The 17,293-nt window shown below is 43.1% G+C and overlaps 1 protein-coding gene across 4 annotated transcripts in view; it reads left to right on the forward strand.

Moving 5' to 3' along the window:
* FAXC (failed axon connections homolog) overlaps positions 1–17,293 on the forward strand; it is a 78,016-nt gene that overhangs the window by 39,836 nt on the left and 20,887 nt on the right. For all 4 annotated transcript variants that reach the window (XM_027551357.1, XM_027551358.1, XM_027551356.1 and 1 more), the window contains one exon: positions 10,440–10,556. In XM_027551357.1, the coding sequence (XP_027407158.1) occupies positions 10,440–10,556 (117 nt within the window). The remainder of the gene's footprint in view (positions 1–10,439; positions 10,557–17,293) is intronic.

The following is a 17,293-nucleotide window of genomic DNA, read 5'->3' on the forward strand; positions in this document are numbered from 1 at the left end:
ATACTGGAGTGGGTTGCCATTCCTTTCTCCAGGGGATCTTCCTGACCCAGGATCAAACCTAGGTATCCCACATTAGAGGCAGATTTTTTTTTTTTTTTTTTTACTGTCTGAGCCACCAGGGAAGCCCCTATAGATGAATTCATTTGTGACATATTTTAGATTCCACATGTAAGTGATATTGTATGGTCTTTGTCTTTCTCTTTCTGACTTGCTTCACCTAGTGTGATAATTCTAGTTGCATCCCTGGCTGACATCTTCATTGCAGCCTGTGAAAGACCCTGAGCCAGAGGCACCCAGTGAAAGCTGCCTGGATTCTTGACTCACAGAAACTGTGAGGTAATAAATATTTGGCCTTTTAAGCTGCTAAATTTTTGAGGAAATTTGTTATGTAGCCATCAATAAAAAACGCACCTACATAGCCCCAATCTCATTAATCCTAGGATGAGCCTAATCCTACTAGGATGAGCCTCTTTGAGCATTGCTGAACCGTGAAGGGTACAGCTGGGTTGGCAAGAGGAAAGGGTGCTTATCCTGCTGTGATGGGCAATAGGCATCAAATCTCTGTTGCCTTAAGTTATGTGGATAAAAGATTTTACATCTTTTGGAAGTGGAATCTTATCTTTCAGTGTCTTCCGAGACACTTATTACCACTCATTCTGGTTTTAGCAGTGTTCTCGTCTTGGCTGTAAATAAACCCGGATTTCTTCCGAGATTATAGAGCTTGACTCACAGGAGGTTTCTGTCTCTGGATTCAGTGATCTTTGAGAAAGTGGTGTGCTTTGGGGAGACAGTTCTGTGGGACATTCTTAACCATCTAATGGTCAGGATACATGGACAAGGGGTTTAGTAGGGGAGTAATAGGTCTCCCACAGGGTAGGAGCTAAAGACTGAGTCCTATGCTTGAAAAGACACAGCACACAGAATTCTGATGTGATACCCAGCATACTCATGGGTATATCATCTGAGAAGGAATCAGATTCCTTTTTTTTTTTTTTTTGCCATTCCCAGATCAGGAATCGAACCCAGACCCCAGCAGTGAAAACACTGAGTCCTAATATTGGACTGCCAGGGAATTCCTCAGAAAGATGAGGTCGATAGCAGTTTGATTTCATCCCAAGGGACCTGTGCCTATTGTGTGAATCAGGTCTACCACTCTGGCCGGATGCTAAACAGTTCTGGTGGTTAAAGATTTTCACCAATTTTTGGTGATTGCTCAGATGTTTGAGTGGAGAAGGAAATGGCAATGCATTCCAGTATTCTTACCTGGGAAATCCCTTGGATAGAGGAGCCTGGCTGGCTATAGTCCATGGAGTTGCAAGAGTTGGACACGGGTTAGCAACTAAACAAATGTTTGAGAATGGTTGAAGATCCTGGATTCCAGCTAAGGTGAAACCTGGGGTCCATAACATGAAGAAAAATCCTCCAGGAATGTGGAGTCTGCTTGCAGGACCCTGATGGCCAAACACAAAACCTGCCATTAGAATCTGCTTCTGTTCAACTTTCTTAGAAGAAGGATAAGTTCCTTACAACAGGATTTGATTTTAAACTTCAACATGACATTGAATTCAGTCTGATGTGTTATTTTATTAACTAAATCATATTTGAGGGCAACCAGATAGTCTTTATTGAATAAAGAGTACAGCTGCCTCCTCTGTTGCCCAAATACAGAACTGCCAGGACAGAAATGAAATTAAGGAGAAAGCCTCTTGGGAAGTGATTTGACTTGGGGTGCTCTATATTCTTTACCCTTAGAAGGTGTAGCTGGGAAAGTGAAACTGGGGAGATACATAGAGCTTTTGTACTCCTCAAATCTCACTATTTCAGTTAAATGTCTAATCAGACCCAAAACCAGCCATATTGCAGCAACTTCAAGAAGAGAGATAAATAAGAAGGCCGATCATCAGTGAGTCAGTAACGCTGCGTCATTGTTAGAGATGTCAGCTATGGTTCTTGAAAACTTCCAGAAGCTGCTGTTTAGTGATATTAAATTATAATAATAAGTGAAGCTAATCAGGTATTTGCCTCCTCCTGGGAAATGTTTTCCTGCTCTAGATCTCCCATATATGAATTTTTTCTACGACTGCTGCAATTCCTTTGTCCCACTTCCTTAAAATTACAAGGTATGTGCATGAATGCTTTGAGTGTGGAGTTCAGAAGGTGTTCAGACACATTAATAGGAGGACTGAAGTTCAGAAGAGCAAGTGCAATCCTGTCCTTATAGTGGAGAATGTATGTGCATCCTTGTTTGATCCACAGAAAATTTTAAGAGCAGGGACATCAACAAAGAGAAAATCGGGAGGAAGAGGTGAGATGGCAATTAGGGAAGGGGTCAAGATAATGCATGTACACTGAAAAAAATTCTCTTGTATGTTCCTCTAGGGAATTTTGTAGAAGATTATAGGAGTATCTAGTTGCCTTCCAGAATGCAATCTGAGGAGCGATTAAATTCAGGGGCTTCTTCTGGTGCCTGCCCCCCACCCCCACCCCCAACCACCTTAATTTTTTCCCAGAGTGTAAGCCAATTGGTGCATTGCCATCTATGGGGTCACACAGAGTCGGACACGACTGAAGTGACTTAGCAGCAGCAGCAGCAGTAAATGTCAGAATGTTGTAAAAGTTAATGATTTTAATTCTGATATTTACCCATAAGGACTGTTAATCATCTCTTATATAAGATAGCACCCCCTGCAGTTGAAAGAATCACACATTCAGTGATTTTAGAGTATGCTGGGAATATGAACAAGAGCTTTTTAAGAAGTGGCCTGTCCTATTGTTTCTGACAAAGAGAAGTCTGATAAGAGTGTAAGAGAGACTAGAACGCAGATTTCCTGCTGCTTTGCCCTCTGGGAGAGTCTCATGCAGAAAAAGAACTTCAAGTGTGTGTTCTTTGAAGGTTGGAACATTACTGGGATCTGTGCCATCCTTGGGGAAGGTACTCAAAATTTTCTTTCTCAATAGTCCTTAGTCTCAGTTAATTGAGAGAGGGACAGTTAGAAAAGGAATGATATCGACATTGACTTCACTGGAATTATCTGCTTATAAATGGTGTTGGTGCTCAAGTATAGGGAACACTAAGTAGGTGAAACATATTAATTATCATTTATTCTTAGACTAATAGAAAAATGAGTGCTTGAAAGTCTTTTGACTATTAATTTTTAATTTCTCTCTAGAACAATATTTTCCTGCATAGCCAGTCTTTTTTGCCACTTACAGCACTTGGAAATTTAGCTAAATGGCAGAAATGGAGCTGATAGTGGCCAGTAAAAGCTGGGAACAGAATTAGTAAGGGAGTAAGTAGATGTAATTCTGTGTTCATTTCTGTAGCTGCTTCCCAAACACTCTACTCACTATCCTACAGTGATACATGTGAAAACAAGTCATCAGTTTTTACCTAGAAGCATGTTAATGGAGATTTAATTTTCCTAGGAGTGCTATGCAGAGTTGTTGTTTAACGTCTAAGTCATGTTTGACTCTTTGCAACTCCATGGACTGTAGCCTGCCAGAATCTTCTGTTCTTGGTATTTCCTAGATAAGAATACTGGACTGGGTTGCCATTTCCTTCTCCAGGGGATCTTCCCAACTCAGGAATCAAATATGCATCTCCAGCATTGGCAGATGGATTCTTTACCACTGAGCTACCAGAGAAGCCCTGCCATGTAGAGTAAATATGGCCATAAATACTTTGTGTGCTTCCAGAGGAAAGATCTGGAATCAATGGTAGATGTCCCCAGGAGACATATTTTGTCTCAGTATAAGGAACTGACTAACCATAAAATTGCCTGCCTTGCCCAGGAAATGATGGATAAATTCCTGGAGGGCTTGGGTGTGGGAACTGTCTGGTCAGAAAGTGGGTGAAGGGATTTCTATACTGGGAGGAAAGTTGGAGCGTTCTGCCCACAAATAGTACTTGTTCTGTTATTGGTGATGAGTGTAAAATAATTGCATATGTTAGAATAGCACCTTGTAGTTTGCAAAATGCTTTCACATTTTTACGTTTTAAAATCCTTACAGGAGTTCTCTATGCTAAGAAAGCACAGAGATCAAGCATACTTAAATCTAGTTGCTGTTGTTCTTGTTTAGTTATTCAGTCGTGTCCAACTCTTTTGTGATCCCACAGACTGTAGCCTGCCAGGCTCCTCTGTCCTCATGGGATTACCCAGGCAAGAATGCTGAAATGAGTTGTCATTTCTACCTCCAATGGAGATCTTCCAGACCCAGGGATCTAACCTATTGGCAGGTGTTGGCAGGTGGATTCTTTAGCACTAAGCCACTAGGGATAAAGGTGGTTAATACTTAAGGCTATCAACACCTTATTTGATGATTTCTACTATGATAGATTTCAGATGGACAGAAAAGTAAAAGAGGGTTACCTGCCCTCAAGGAGATTAAACACTACTTGAGGAGATAGGACACACACATAAATAAGACTATGAGATGACATGTGTGAATTACCTAATGATTGATTTAGGTGAGTGTTTCCCAAAGTGTGGTTCCTGGACCAGCAGCCTTAGCACTACCTGAGCTCTTGTTAGAAAGGCAGAGTCTTGAGTCCCACCCATACCTACTGAATCCAAAACCTGGGGATTTGTGGGAGACAAATCAGTATTTTTAAAAAGCCCTCCAGAGGATTATGATGCATGCTTGAGTTTAAGAACACTGATATACTCTAGTCTAGACCAGCACTTCTCAAACTTCAGTGTACATGAGAATCATCTGGAACAGCACTATTCAAAGCGTGGTCCAAGAATTACTGGCTGTCTAAGAATCACTGACCCAAAAGCTTGTTAAAACACAGATTCTCTCCCAGTCTCACTCTCAGTCATTTTGATTCAATAGGTGGCATTTGTGATGCTGATGCAGCTGGTCCCAAACTGCTCTTTGAGCAGCCCTGCTCTAAGCAGATGTGCCTCTGGGGGTTGGCAGAGGAGAGGTGCTCGGCACTGGACGGTGCAGGTAACCTTTCTGGAGTGGAGGAGGGAGCCTGTGATCTGAGCCTTAGGGAAGTGTTGAGTTAGGCCAGTGGAGGTTATCTGAGGAAGGATGAGATGGGAGGTGGTGCTGGGAGTACTGTCAACTGCTTCTGTGCATCTCTACACATGAAAATGAAGCTGGAGTTGCCTCATCACCCAAGCCTTCTTCCTCAGTGCCCTTCAGAAGGGCCCTTCATGTTCTATTTTTGCTGAAACCCTCCAGTAGTTAGAACTGGGGCCCACTTGGGGAAGCCTGGGGATGCTACAGACTTGAGACTTTGACTTGGCCTTTTCATCTCGAACCAGAATCTAATCTAAATTCAGTCTTTTTCTTAAAAATACTTCCTGCTAAGCTCAAAAGACCAAATTTGGAACAATTTGAGCAACATAAGGAATAAGGAGAGTACTGGATTACTCTTTACTGGAGTAAAAGAAATATTGACAAGTGCATGCTTATATAAATAATTGAATATGTCAGTAAAAGGGGGATGAAGGGAATAGTAGTATTTGAATCAATAGATGTAGAAGTAATAGAGCAATAGAAAATCCTGATTAGGCAAACTCCACAGTATTTAGTTGTTTCATTTGATGTCTACTGATGGATGCTAAAATTAGTGGGCCAAAGTTTGAGGAGAAACAGGATAGTGATAGAGTCTCAAAGTTTCTCCCCCAAGGTTATTAACTGCAAAAGGAAAACTAGTGACATTACAGGGAAGAAACCTTATGGATACTACCTTTACCATGTGGTCATGGTTAATATCCCCAGTGATAAGACGTATGGACATTATGGACCTCCTGATATGATGCTCTGAGAAGGGGTATTGGGGGTCTCCAGAGAAATAAACCAATAGGAGATACAGATCTAGATATCTGGATCTATCCATGTCTGTTTCTCTCATATAATAAATTTATATGGGTTCATACAATTATGGAGGCTGACAGATACCAAGATCTGCAGAGGGGGTTGGCAAGCTGGAGACCAAGGAGGGCTGATGGTGTAGTTCCAGGCAGAACTGGCTCAAGACCCTGGAAAAGCCAGTGTTTCCATTTAAGTCTGAAGTCAGCAAAGGCCTCTGTCCTAGTTGAGAGGCAATTAGGTAGTAGGAATTTTCTCTTCCTCCGGGGAGAGTCCGCCCTCTTGTCATATGAAGGCCTTCAACTATCTGGAGGAGGCCCACCTGCACGACGGAGAGTGCGCTACTTTGCTCAGCCTATCACTTAAATGTTAATCTTGCCCTGCTGCTGCTGCTGCTAAGTCGCTCCAGTCGTGTCTGACTCTGTGTGACCCCATAAACGGCAGCCCACCAGGCTCCCCCGTCCCTGGGATTCTCCAGGCAAGAACACTGGAGTGGGTTGCCATTTCCTTTTCCAATGCATGAAAGGGAAAAGTGAAAGTGAAGTCGCTCTGTCGTGTCTGACTCTTCGCGACCCGATGGTCTGCAGCCTACCAGGCTCCTCCATCCATGGGATTTTCCAGGCAAGAGTACTGGAGTGGGGTGCCATTGCCTAAATCCCAGAATAATGTTTGACCACATCACTTAGCCCCCCATGCTGTAGTCAGGTTGACATATGAAATAACCATCACAGGAGCATTTGTAAATGTGGATGACTACTCTAATGATTAATCACCTTGGACAAACCCAAGTTGATGACCATTTTGCAAAATAGCTGATCAGTATTCTTTAAAAATGTCAAGGTTATGAAAGACAAGGAGGGACTTCCCTGACGGTCCAGTGGTTAAACCTCTGTGCTCACTATATGGGGTTCAATCCCTGGTCAGGGAACTAAGATCTTGCAGGACATGGCTGTGTGGTGGGGTAGGTGGGGGCGGGGGTGACAAGGAGAGACTGAGGAACTAGGGCGACCTGACAACTACATGCAATGTGGGATCCTGAGGCAGAGAAGAACATTAGTTGAAAAACCACTAACATTTTAACGAAGGGTACAGCACTGTTAATTGAATTATATTGATGTTAATTTCTTAGTTTTGGTAAATGTACTGAGGGACTTTCCTGGTGGCTCAGTGGTAAAAAATCTGCCAGCAAGGCTGGAGATGCAGGCAGGAGACATGGATTTGATCCTTGGGTTGGGAAGATCCCCTGGAGAAAGGAAATGGCAACTGACTCCAGTATTCTTGCCTGGAGAATCCCAATCCATGGGATTGCAAAAGGGTCCAACACGACTGGGCGACTAAGCAACGACAGCAACAATAAATGTACTGTGGTTGCCTGGTTCCGTTCAGATCAGTCGCTCAGTCATGTTGACTCTTTGCGGCCCCATGGACCACAGCACACCAGGCCTCCCTGTCCATCACCAACTCCTGGAGTTTACTCAAGCTCATCTCCATTGAGTCGGTGATGCCATCCAACCATCTCATCCTCTGTCATCCCCTTCTCCTCCTGCCCTCAATCTTCCCCAGCATCAGGGTCTTTTCCAATTAGTTACTTCTTTGTATCAGGTGGCCAAAGTATTGGAGTTTCAGCTTCAACATCAGTCCTTCCAATGAACACTCAGGACTGATCTCCTTTAGGATGGGCTGGCTGGATCTCCTTGCAGTCCCAGGGACTCTCAAGAGTCTTCTCCAACACCACAGTTCAAAAGCATCAATTCTTCGGCGCTCAGCTTTCTTTATAGTCCAACTCTCATATCCATACATGACCACTGGAAAAACCATAGCCTTGACAAGATGGACCTTTGTTGGCAAAGTAATGTCTCTGCTTTTTAATATGCTGTCTAGGTTGGTCATAACTTTCCTTCCAAGGAGTAAGCGTCTTTTAAAATTTCATGGTTTAGCCACCATCTGCAGTGATTTTGGAGCCCCCCCAAAATAAAGTCTGACACTGTTTCCCCTGTTTCCTCATCTATTTGCCATCAAGTGATGGGGCCAGATGCCATGATGTTAATTTCTTGAATGTTGAGCTTTAAGCCAACTTTTTCACTCTCCTCTTTCACTTTCATCAAGAGGCTTTTTAGTTCCTCTTCACTTTCTGCCATAAGGATGGTGTCATCTGCATATCTGAGGTTATTGCTATTTCTCCCGGCAATCTTGATTCTAGCTTGTGCTTCCTCCAGCCCAGTGTTTCTCATGATGTACTCTACATATAAGTTAAATAAGCAGGGTGACAACATACAGCCTTGACGTACTCCTTTTCGTATTTGGCACCAGTCTGTTGTTCCATGTCCACTTCTAACTGTTGCTTCCTGACCTGCGTACAGATTTCTCAAGAGGCAGGTCAGGTGGTCTGGTATTCTCATCTCTTTCAGAATTTTCCACAGTTTATTGTGATCCACACAGTCAAAGGCTTTGGCACAGTCAATAAAGCAGATGTTTTTCTGGAACTCTCTTGCTTTTTCGATGGTTACCTTAGCTGTTCATTTTAGCAGAAGCTAGTTGAAGGGTATACAGAAACTGCTATTTTTGTAACTTTTCTATAAGTCTAAAATTAACTAAAAAATTAATTAGGAAAGTTTTTTTTTTAAAGTTTCCTGCCATTGGGTACTCTGAGGACTTCTTAATAACAGAGTATTTTTATACTCTTTAAATTTATAACTGTAGTGTGTGTGTGTATACATGTATAATTGTGTGTCTACCATGAATGCTAAATTCTATCCATTTTTTGAGGGAGGGGGCAAGTACCTTTAAAAACCCTTAGACTTTTCTTCCTTTCTCCTTCTATATTCTGTATTCCCTCCTGATGAAAAGCATCCTTTTGTAAACATTCACAGCTTAGCCCTCCTGCTGTTCCTTGGGGTCTTTATCTCATAGATGAAGCTTTCTGTGGCAGCTTGTGCAGAGCAGAGAGTATCAGGCTGGGAGTCAGGAGACTGGGTGCTGGCATTTTTAGTCTGTTTCTGTTGTTATTAATAACTCAGGGTCCTTCTAGCTTTAATGTTCTGAGCCAAAAAGCAAATTTGGGCTGAACGCTATATGTATTAGTTGATGTATGGATTCAAATGATTATATTTATGGTTATTATTTTTCTTTTTTTTTTATCAAGGTCTTATGTGCTCTATTTTTAGGTTTCCTAAGTTTTTATAAAACTCATGTACATTTTTTCCTCTTGCTCCCCCAAATTTTTGGAGTCTACAACAGACTTCACATTGTACTCTAGCATTTCCCTTAGACTCTTTCCTTTTAGCAGTTTAAGGAAATTTCAGGGGAGCCAGGAAGCCATTATAGCTCTCCTTTAACCTGTTTTCTTCCCTTTGAATCTGGGTCGTATGTGTAAAAGTGAAATTTGAAAGAGAGCTGTCTGACTGAAAGCTTCCATTGCCATGAGAGGGCTTTGAAAGAAGGCTCGTGCTGGAAAGATGAATATAGTTTATGAGATGGAGAGAAGTAGGGGGCACATATGGGTTTTGGGAGGGCAAGGAGATGTGTGGGTGCAGCATGAGCAGAGGTGTAGCAGTGGGAAGCATGAAGTGGGCTGGTGAATGGGGCTGTCCCAGGCCTGCTGGGTTAAAGAAGGGTGAGGGGCAAAGCCGGAATGTGGGTGGGAGCAGAATGTGATGAGCCTTGGACTACAGGTTGAGTTTGGACTGTATTTCATAGCCCATTTCATAAATCATTAAAAGTTGTAAAAGGCAGTGTCACTATGAAAAGAATGTCCTAGAGATTTAGCTTTGGGTGAGATATGGAATAGACTGGAAAAACAGAAGGGCTCTTATCATGAGTGCTGGTATTTGATGAGTTACCCAGATTTGGTGCTAAGTGCTTTACATGTGTTATGAAATTTAATCCCCACAGTGGTCCTAGGAAATACCTTTAATATCATCTCCTTTTCCAGATGGGAGAACCGAGGCTTGGAGAGGTTGATTAATGAGCAGGCTTTCATAGTGAATAACAGTGGGACCAGGATGTGAAGGAGGATGGATCCATTTCCTCCTGGGCCACCTTTTTATCCTAAAGTTTTAAAGCTTCTCTTTATGTTTGTTTCCTGTTGGTGCTCAGTGGTGAGAACCTTGCCAAGACCATGGAGACATCATACAGAGCCTTGCTTCCTCCAGACTTCCTAAGTAGCTTAGGGTTCTGGTTCTCCCCAAGGAAATGTAGTAATTTAATAAAGTAAGTGCCGAGGCTGGCTGTGCTTGACTTGAGATGGTTTAAGCAAATGTCCAGATGTTCTTAAGCATTTCAAGCTTTAACAACTGGAGTTGGAGACAAGGAGGTGCCTCTGGGGTTCTAGGGGTGATAAGTTCTCCCTTTTCTCCATGAACCCCCTCCCTCATCCGCTTACCTTGGTATATTCCCAGTTACTTCCCTGCTGTGCTATCATATCAGTTGATATATCGCAGAATTGTTTGTTTTACCTTTGTTTCTAGTTTTTGGTAAAAGAAGGTGCATGCATTTGGTTTTGCAAAGCTTCTGATGCTCTGTTAAGCAGATGTATGATGGAAGATGCTGAATGCCATTGTGACTTAGCAGGACAGCAAGGGCCAGCCAGTGACCTCTCTCTTTCTCTGCTGCAGGTGACAAGAAGTACATCATGGGGCCCAAGCTCTCCACCCTCGATGCTACTGTCTTTGGACACTTGGCCCAGGCAATGTGGACCTTACCTGGGACGAGACCTGAACGGCTGATTAAAGGCAAGCCCTATGAAGCTCTCAGGTTTGGGGAGTTGCTGGGGGCCGGGGGTGGGGGCAGCACAGTGGAGAATTCTGGGCCCAAGCCTGTGAGCTTGGCTGTGCTTTGTGGAGACACCAGGCTGTGGTGTCCGGGGCCAAGGTTGGTTTTCTGTGTCAGGATCGGTAGAGGCAGAGGAGGAGAGATGGAGCTTCTCGCCTGTCATCCTGCACAAACCATGTTCCTAGCAAAGCTGACACAAGTCCTGCCACGTTCTACACAAGGGCTTTTCTTCCAGCAGCCTACCTAGTGGATTTCATACTTGTCACTGAAACAGGACTTAAAGTCCCCTAGTGTCCTAGTTTTGTCAGTCTGCCTTAATTTCCTTTGGATGGTGGTGGCTTTCCAGTTTCTGGTTTATCCAGCACTGCGGCACCTGAGGTTGGGTGGTCGCGATGGACTCACTGCCTATCTCGCATGCTCCTTTTGAGTACAGACTGGTCTTAGATAGTTCACATGTGGATATAGGTACATAGGATTCTGTGTCATAAGTTCAAAACACTCCCTTCTATTCCAGTTGGGTGTCTGTAGATCATACCTGGAGAGTAGTAGAGCTGGAAAATTCAAGAACTTTGTGGGAAAATGAGGAAAAAATGTCAACAGATTCTTTGTAAGTCTGGTGCTATGTGAGGTATTATTATTGATATTATATGTACGTTTTGACCAAAGAAATACAATCTTGTATCTTTGTTGTGTGATCTTGATGTAGGCCTGTGAGAATTATAATTCTAAACTGGTGGAATAAAAGTGGGCTGAATGGGGCCAGAGCTAGAGGATGAACATATGTGTGAGGGTAGGGATGGGGATGGTTGCCAGGGGTCAAGTTCTTGTTGGCAGTGGGGCAGGGAAAGTCAACTCAACCTGGGTTGATGTTAAGGGACCAGATCGTCATGTGTGTTAGTTTGTGTGTATGTGTGTGTGTGTGTGTGTGTGTGTGTGTGTGTGTGTGTGTGTTGGAGTGGAGTATTGGAATATGCATGGCTGCTGGGGCCTCTGAGAGAGGCTTCTTCTGCATGGATGAATGGAAACCACTTTGAGTCGTCTCTGGTTTGAAACAGTACCTAAGCAAGTACCTGGTGTTAGGAATGTGGGGATCAAGGTTCTATATTTTGGTTTGGGGAAGGGGAATGAGAGGAGTTAATCAGGGCTTTGGTAGCTTAATCAGTAGAGCATGGGACTCTTAATTCCAGGGTCATGCGGTCAAGCCCCATGTTGGGTGGTTACTCTTCAATATTTGGGCTTCCCTGGTGGTTCAGACAGTAAAGAATCTGCCTGCAATGCAGGAGACCTGGGTTCAGTCCCTGGGTTGGGAAGATCCCCTGCAGAAGAGAATGGTAACCCACTTCAGTATTCTTGCCTGGAGATTCTGATAGCTTATGGTGAATGGTACTGCCAGATTCGTGGTCTCCGAAGGAGAAGATTTAACTCTGGGACCAAAGACAACCTCAGTTACTCAAAGTTTTGTGTCAGTTCAGTTCAGTTCAGTCGCCCAGTCGTATCCGACTCCTTGCGACCCCATGAATCGCAGCACACCAGGCCTCCCTGTCCATCACCAACTCCCGGAGTTCACCCAGACTCACGTCCATCGAGTCAGTGATGCCATCCAGCCATCTCATCCTCTGTCGTCCCCTTCTCCTCCTGCCCCCAATCCCTCCCAGCATCAGAGTCTTTTCCAATGAGTCAACTCATGGCATGAGGTGGCCAGAGTACTGGAGTTTCAGCTTTAGCATCATTCCTTCCAAAGAAATCCCAGGGCTGATCTCCTTTAGAATGGACTGATTGGATCTCCTTGCAGTCCAAGGGACTCTCAAGAGTCTTCTCCAGCACCACAGTTCAAAGGCATCAATTCTTCGGCGCTCAGCCTTCTTCACAGTCCAACTCTCACATCCATACATGACCACAGGAAAAACCATAGCCTTGACTAGACGAACCTTGTTGGCAAAGTAATGTCTTTGCTTTTGAATATGCTCTCTAGGTTGATCATAACTTTCCTTCCAAGGAGTAAGCATCTTTTAATTTCATGGCTGCAGTCACCATCTGCAGTGATTTTGGAGCCCCCAAAAATAAAGTCTGACACTGTTTCCACTGTTTCCCTTTATTAAAGTAACAGGGATAGAGAAAGCTTCCAACAAGAGGCACTGGAAGGGGTCAGGAGAGTACCTGCCTCACAGATTTAAGTGAGGCCTTATATACTTCTCCGGAGAAGGCAATGGCAGCCCACTCCAGTACTCTTGCCTGGAAAATGCCATGGGCGGAGGAGCCTGGTAGGCTGCAGTCCATGGGGTCGCTAAGAGTCAGACACAACTGAGTGACTTCACTTTCACTTTTCACTTTCATGCATTGGAGAAGGAAATGGCAAACCCACTCCAGTGTTCTTGCCTGGAGAATCCCAGGGACGGGGGAGCCTGGTGAGCTGCTATCTCTGGGGTCGCCAGAGTCGAACATGACTGAAGTGACTTAGCAGCATATACTTCTCAACTAGCTGCTAAGAATAGATAAAAAGGATACCTCAAGATTGTAAGTTCCCCCAGACACTTTCCCAAGGCATACATCCTGAGATAACTTTGGCACAAGATTAGCCAGGGAGAACAGTTCCAGCAATGTCTCTGGATGAGATATACTGTTGCTGTTAATTAGGGATACAAGTCTTGAGAAACAGATTCCCAGCCAAGATCTGTTACAATTACAATCATTAACATAGAGTTTAAGAAAAGCATTTCCATGAGTAAGATGTTCTGTGTGATCATTAGTTCCTGGACCTAAAGAAAGGCCAGTTCTCAAGTAAGATACATTGTTGCATAAGGCTCAAGGAAAGCATGAGCAGCGACTTTTCACATTCTCCTTAAAGGGCTTTGGACTGCCTGCCCAAGCTTTAATTCTTTCATTCCTCCCTTTTTCTTTTAGGAGAATATGGTTGCCAGGGAAAGGGGTGGAGCAATCTTTTGGTAACTTCTTCCTGCTGGTAAGGGGCACAGACCCTAAATTGTTGAGGCAACATATTCTCCTTACCCTCATATTGAGGGTCTCTGATCCAGGAGCCCTGAGTAATAGCTAGAGGAGGCAGTAAAAACTAGAAGCATGAACAATCATTAGTAACTTAAATGTCTCAAGCTGCTTAGATACAAAATTCATTATACAGTTACATATATAAGGAGCAAAGAGCAAGAATAAAATGATTACGATTATTACTTTCAAGATAGTTTACCACTAAGGAGAGCTTCTAAATCAAGATTGTATCTGTGAGAAGAGTGGAACATCAGGGGAGTCCATTTTGAAGAGTGACCAGAATCTCTGCATCACTGTTACTTTGGGAAGCCGTTGTATCCTTTAGAAAGAACAAACTAGACAAGTAGATTAAAAGGCAGAGATTAAGTATCAGTAAAAGAATTACTGTAATCAGCAGCCCAAGCAAGAGTCAAAGAATCAGGTTACATTTGGAAGTAACTTTGATCCTGGTCTAGATAGAGTCAACACTTGGGCTGTCCTATTTATAAGAATGGAGCCATTTGGCATGTTCATATACATTTTCAATGTAGGTATCCCAGACCCAGTTAGAAGTAGTTGAAAGAATGACAACCTGAATCTTAACAGACAAAATAAATATTACCATTTCTTTTTAGAAAAATGAGTCTGAACCCCAACATAGACAGATATTTTAGGGAGACTTGTAGCCGCTGGATCATTGAAAAAGCAAGAGAGTTCTAGAAAAACATCTATTTCTGCTTTATTGACTATGCCAAAGCCTTTGACTGTGTGGATCACAATAAACTGTGGAAAATTCTGAAAGAGATGGGAATACCAGACCACCTGACCTGCCTCTTGAGAAACCTATATGCAGTTCAGGAAGCAACAGTTAGAACTGGACATGGAACAACAGACTGGTTCCAAATAGGAAAAGGAGTACGTCAAGGCTGTATATTGTCACCCTGCTTATTTAACTTATATGCAGAATACATCATGAGAAATGCAGGGCTGGAAGAAGCACAAGCTGGAATCAAGATTGCCAGAAGAAATATCAATAACTTCCAATATGCAGATGACACCACCCTTATGACAGAAAGTGAAGAAGAAAGAAATGATGAAAGTGAAAGAAGAGGGTGAAAAAGTTGGCTTAAAGCTCAACATTCAGAAAACTAAGAACATGGCATCTGGTCCCATCACTTCATGGCAAATAGATGGAGAAACAGGGGAAACAATGTCAGACTTTATTTTTTTGGGCTCCAGAATCGCTGCAGGTGGTGACTGGAGCCATAAAATTAAGACACTTACTCCTTGGAAGGAAAGTTATGACCAACCTAGATAGCATATTAAAAAGCAGAGACATTACTTTGCCAACAAAGGTCCATCTAGTCAAGGCTATGGTTTTTCCAGTGGTCATGTATGGATGTGAGAGTTGGACTGTGAAGAAAGCTGAGCACCGAAGAATTGTTGCTTTTGAACTGTGGTGTTGGAGAAGACTCTTGAGAGTCCCTTGGATGTCAAGGAGATCCAACCAGTCCATTCTAAAGGAGATCAGACCTGGGTGTTCATTGGAAGGACTGATGCAATACTTTGGCCACCTGATGCGAAGAGTTGACTCATTGAAAAGGACCCTGATGCTGGGAGGGATTAGGGGTGGGAGGACAAGGGGACGGCAGAGGATGAGATGGCTGGATGGCATCACCAGCTCGATGGACATGAGTTTGGGTGAACTCCGGGAGTTGGTGATGGACAGGGAGGCCTGGCATGCTGTGATTCATGGGGCTGCAGAGAGTCAGCCACGACTGAGTGACTGAACTGACTGATAGCCAGGTAGCCAGTTGTCTAAGTTTGTCCAAGTAGGCTTTAGCCTCTTATTGTGGTATTAACATATTAGCCAAAGTAGTTGTCACCACTGACAATTTTAGCATTTTTTTAGGTATGAGAAGATACAAGAATTTGGGTTCAAGAAAATCTTTACCTGAAAATATCTAACTTTCCGAAGGCCTGTTTTGTCCATTTTTCCAGAGCACAGAGTAAGTGCCTAATTTCTGATTTCCACCCTGAATTCCATTCAGGAGATGTTGAAGGTCAACAGCTGTAGTGTCCATGATTTAATCTTTGTAGATGCCCATGGCAAGTGCCAGTTTCCAGTTGCAGGGCCCCTGTATGGCCCTGAGTTTGACCATAGTTTGGGGGGCATTTCATGACCACCTTGTCCCACAGTACTGGGAAGGCTCATTCCCAGATCTGTCGAAGATTTCACCGATGGGCCACTCAATGTGCTGTTATTGGACTAGGCCCTGTGAGTAGCAAAAGTCTCTCGACCTCACCTGTCTCACTAGTCTCTTGGTCCAGGAAAACATTCCTTCTTGTTGCTTCTTCTCATATACAGAGTCACACCATTATAACTATGGGTTTCATATGGAACTGTGACTCAGTCACACACTTGATAATGTAAGGGACAATACTTCTTGAAACAGGCAATATAGAAAGCAATATAGTTAGCAGTAATAGTAAAATCATAAGTAAGAACTTAAGTCAAGAACTTCCACTAGGTATAGCCCAGTGACATCTCCAGGAGGAGATGACTTAGTTTGTTAAATGACTACAGCCTGTTGTTAATCTCCTGGTTGCATATCCTGGAGCATTTTATCTTTATTCAAAGACTGGCTACTGAGATAAGCTTTAGAGATAAGCTCAGAGTGTCCTTTTTAATAACTTAATTAAACCTCTTAGCAATGTAACATAACCACAGGGAACTATCTCAGAAGTGAGTTTTAGTAAATACAGACCTTAATTAACAAAACTAGAACTTAATATTTAGGGAAACATAATAGATGCTGTAGGCCTGACATCAGTTTGGTGGATTTTTTCTTTTAGAGCTCCCCAGTATACTTTGAGATTTCTGTATATATCCAGAAACAGTCTTTTTTACCTTGATGAGGCTGTTCAGAACCCAAGTGTCTCCAGTTTCTCGAGGGACGAGGCAGAGAGAAAAGAAAGATGTTTTAATTTTACCCACAGGTGTAAATCACTAAATTGTTTTAAACCATCAGTAACTTAAGGAGAGAGCTTCTTTATATCTGAAAACAAAGATTAGAAGCCAGTAATATGTCAGAGAAAAAGTCATAAAAATTGAGTCATATTTAGCGGTCTATTCAATCTCATGTAACCTAGCCTTTGTTCTGTCATCCTTGCCCGACGACCGAGGATGTCAGTGATAACGATAGTCTCCAAGAAGCTTGTGAAGTTTCTTGCCAATGTCTGTACTACCTGTCCAGCAAAGTGGGTGCCCCAGTCACTGGAGATTGTAGAAAACATATTTTAGACATTTGTTCTCCATTGTGAGATACTAACCCTGAAGCCAGGAAAGGCTTTATCTTATCAAATAAAAGTGAGGTTTGTCGGGGAGCTAGGAAAAGCCAAGTGGCTGTCTTGGATTTCCCATAACCCCAACTATTTAGTTTCTAGCCATTGTTTATCTGTTTTAAGTTTCCCGCTGCTGCTGCTGCTGCTAAGTCTCTTCAGTCATGTCTGATTCTGTGTGACCCCATAGACGGCAGCCCACCAGGCTCCCCCGTCCCTGGGATTCTCCAGGCAAGAACACTGGAGTGGGTTGCCATTTCCTTCTCCATAAGTTCCCTGATGAGGGGTTAATTTTTGTAGAAGCAGAATGAGCTTTGTCTATGTGTGCCATAGTCTGTCATCAAAGGCCACATTCAAAGAAAACTTTGTTCTT

The sequence above is a fragment of the Bos indicus x Bos taurus genome, chromosome 9, assembly GCF_003369695.1.
Source record: "Bos indicus x Bos taurus breed Angus x Brahman F1 hybrid chromosome 9, Bos_hybrid_MaternalHap_v2.0, whole genome shotgun sequence".
NCBI lineage: Eukaryota > Metazoa > Chordata > Mammalia > Artiodactyla > Bovidae > Bos > Bos indicus x Bos taurus.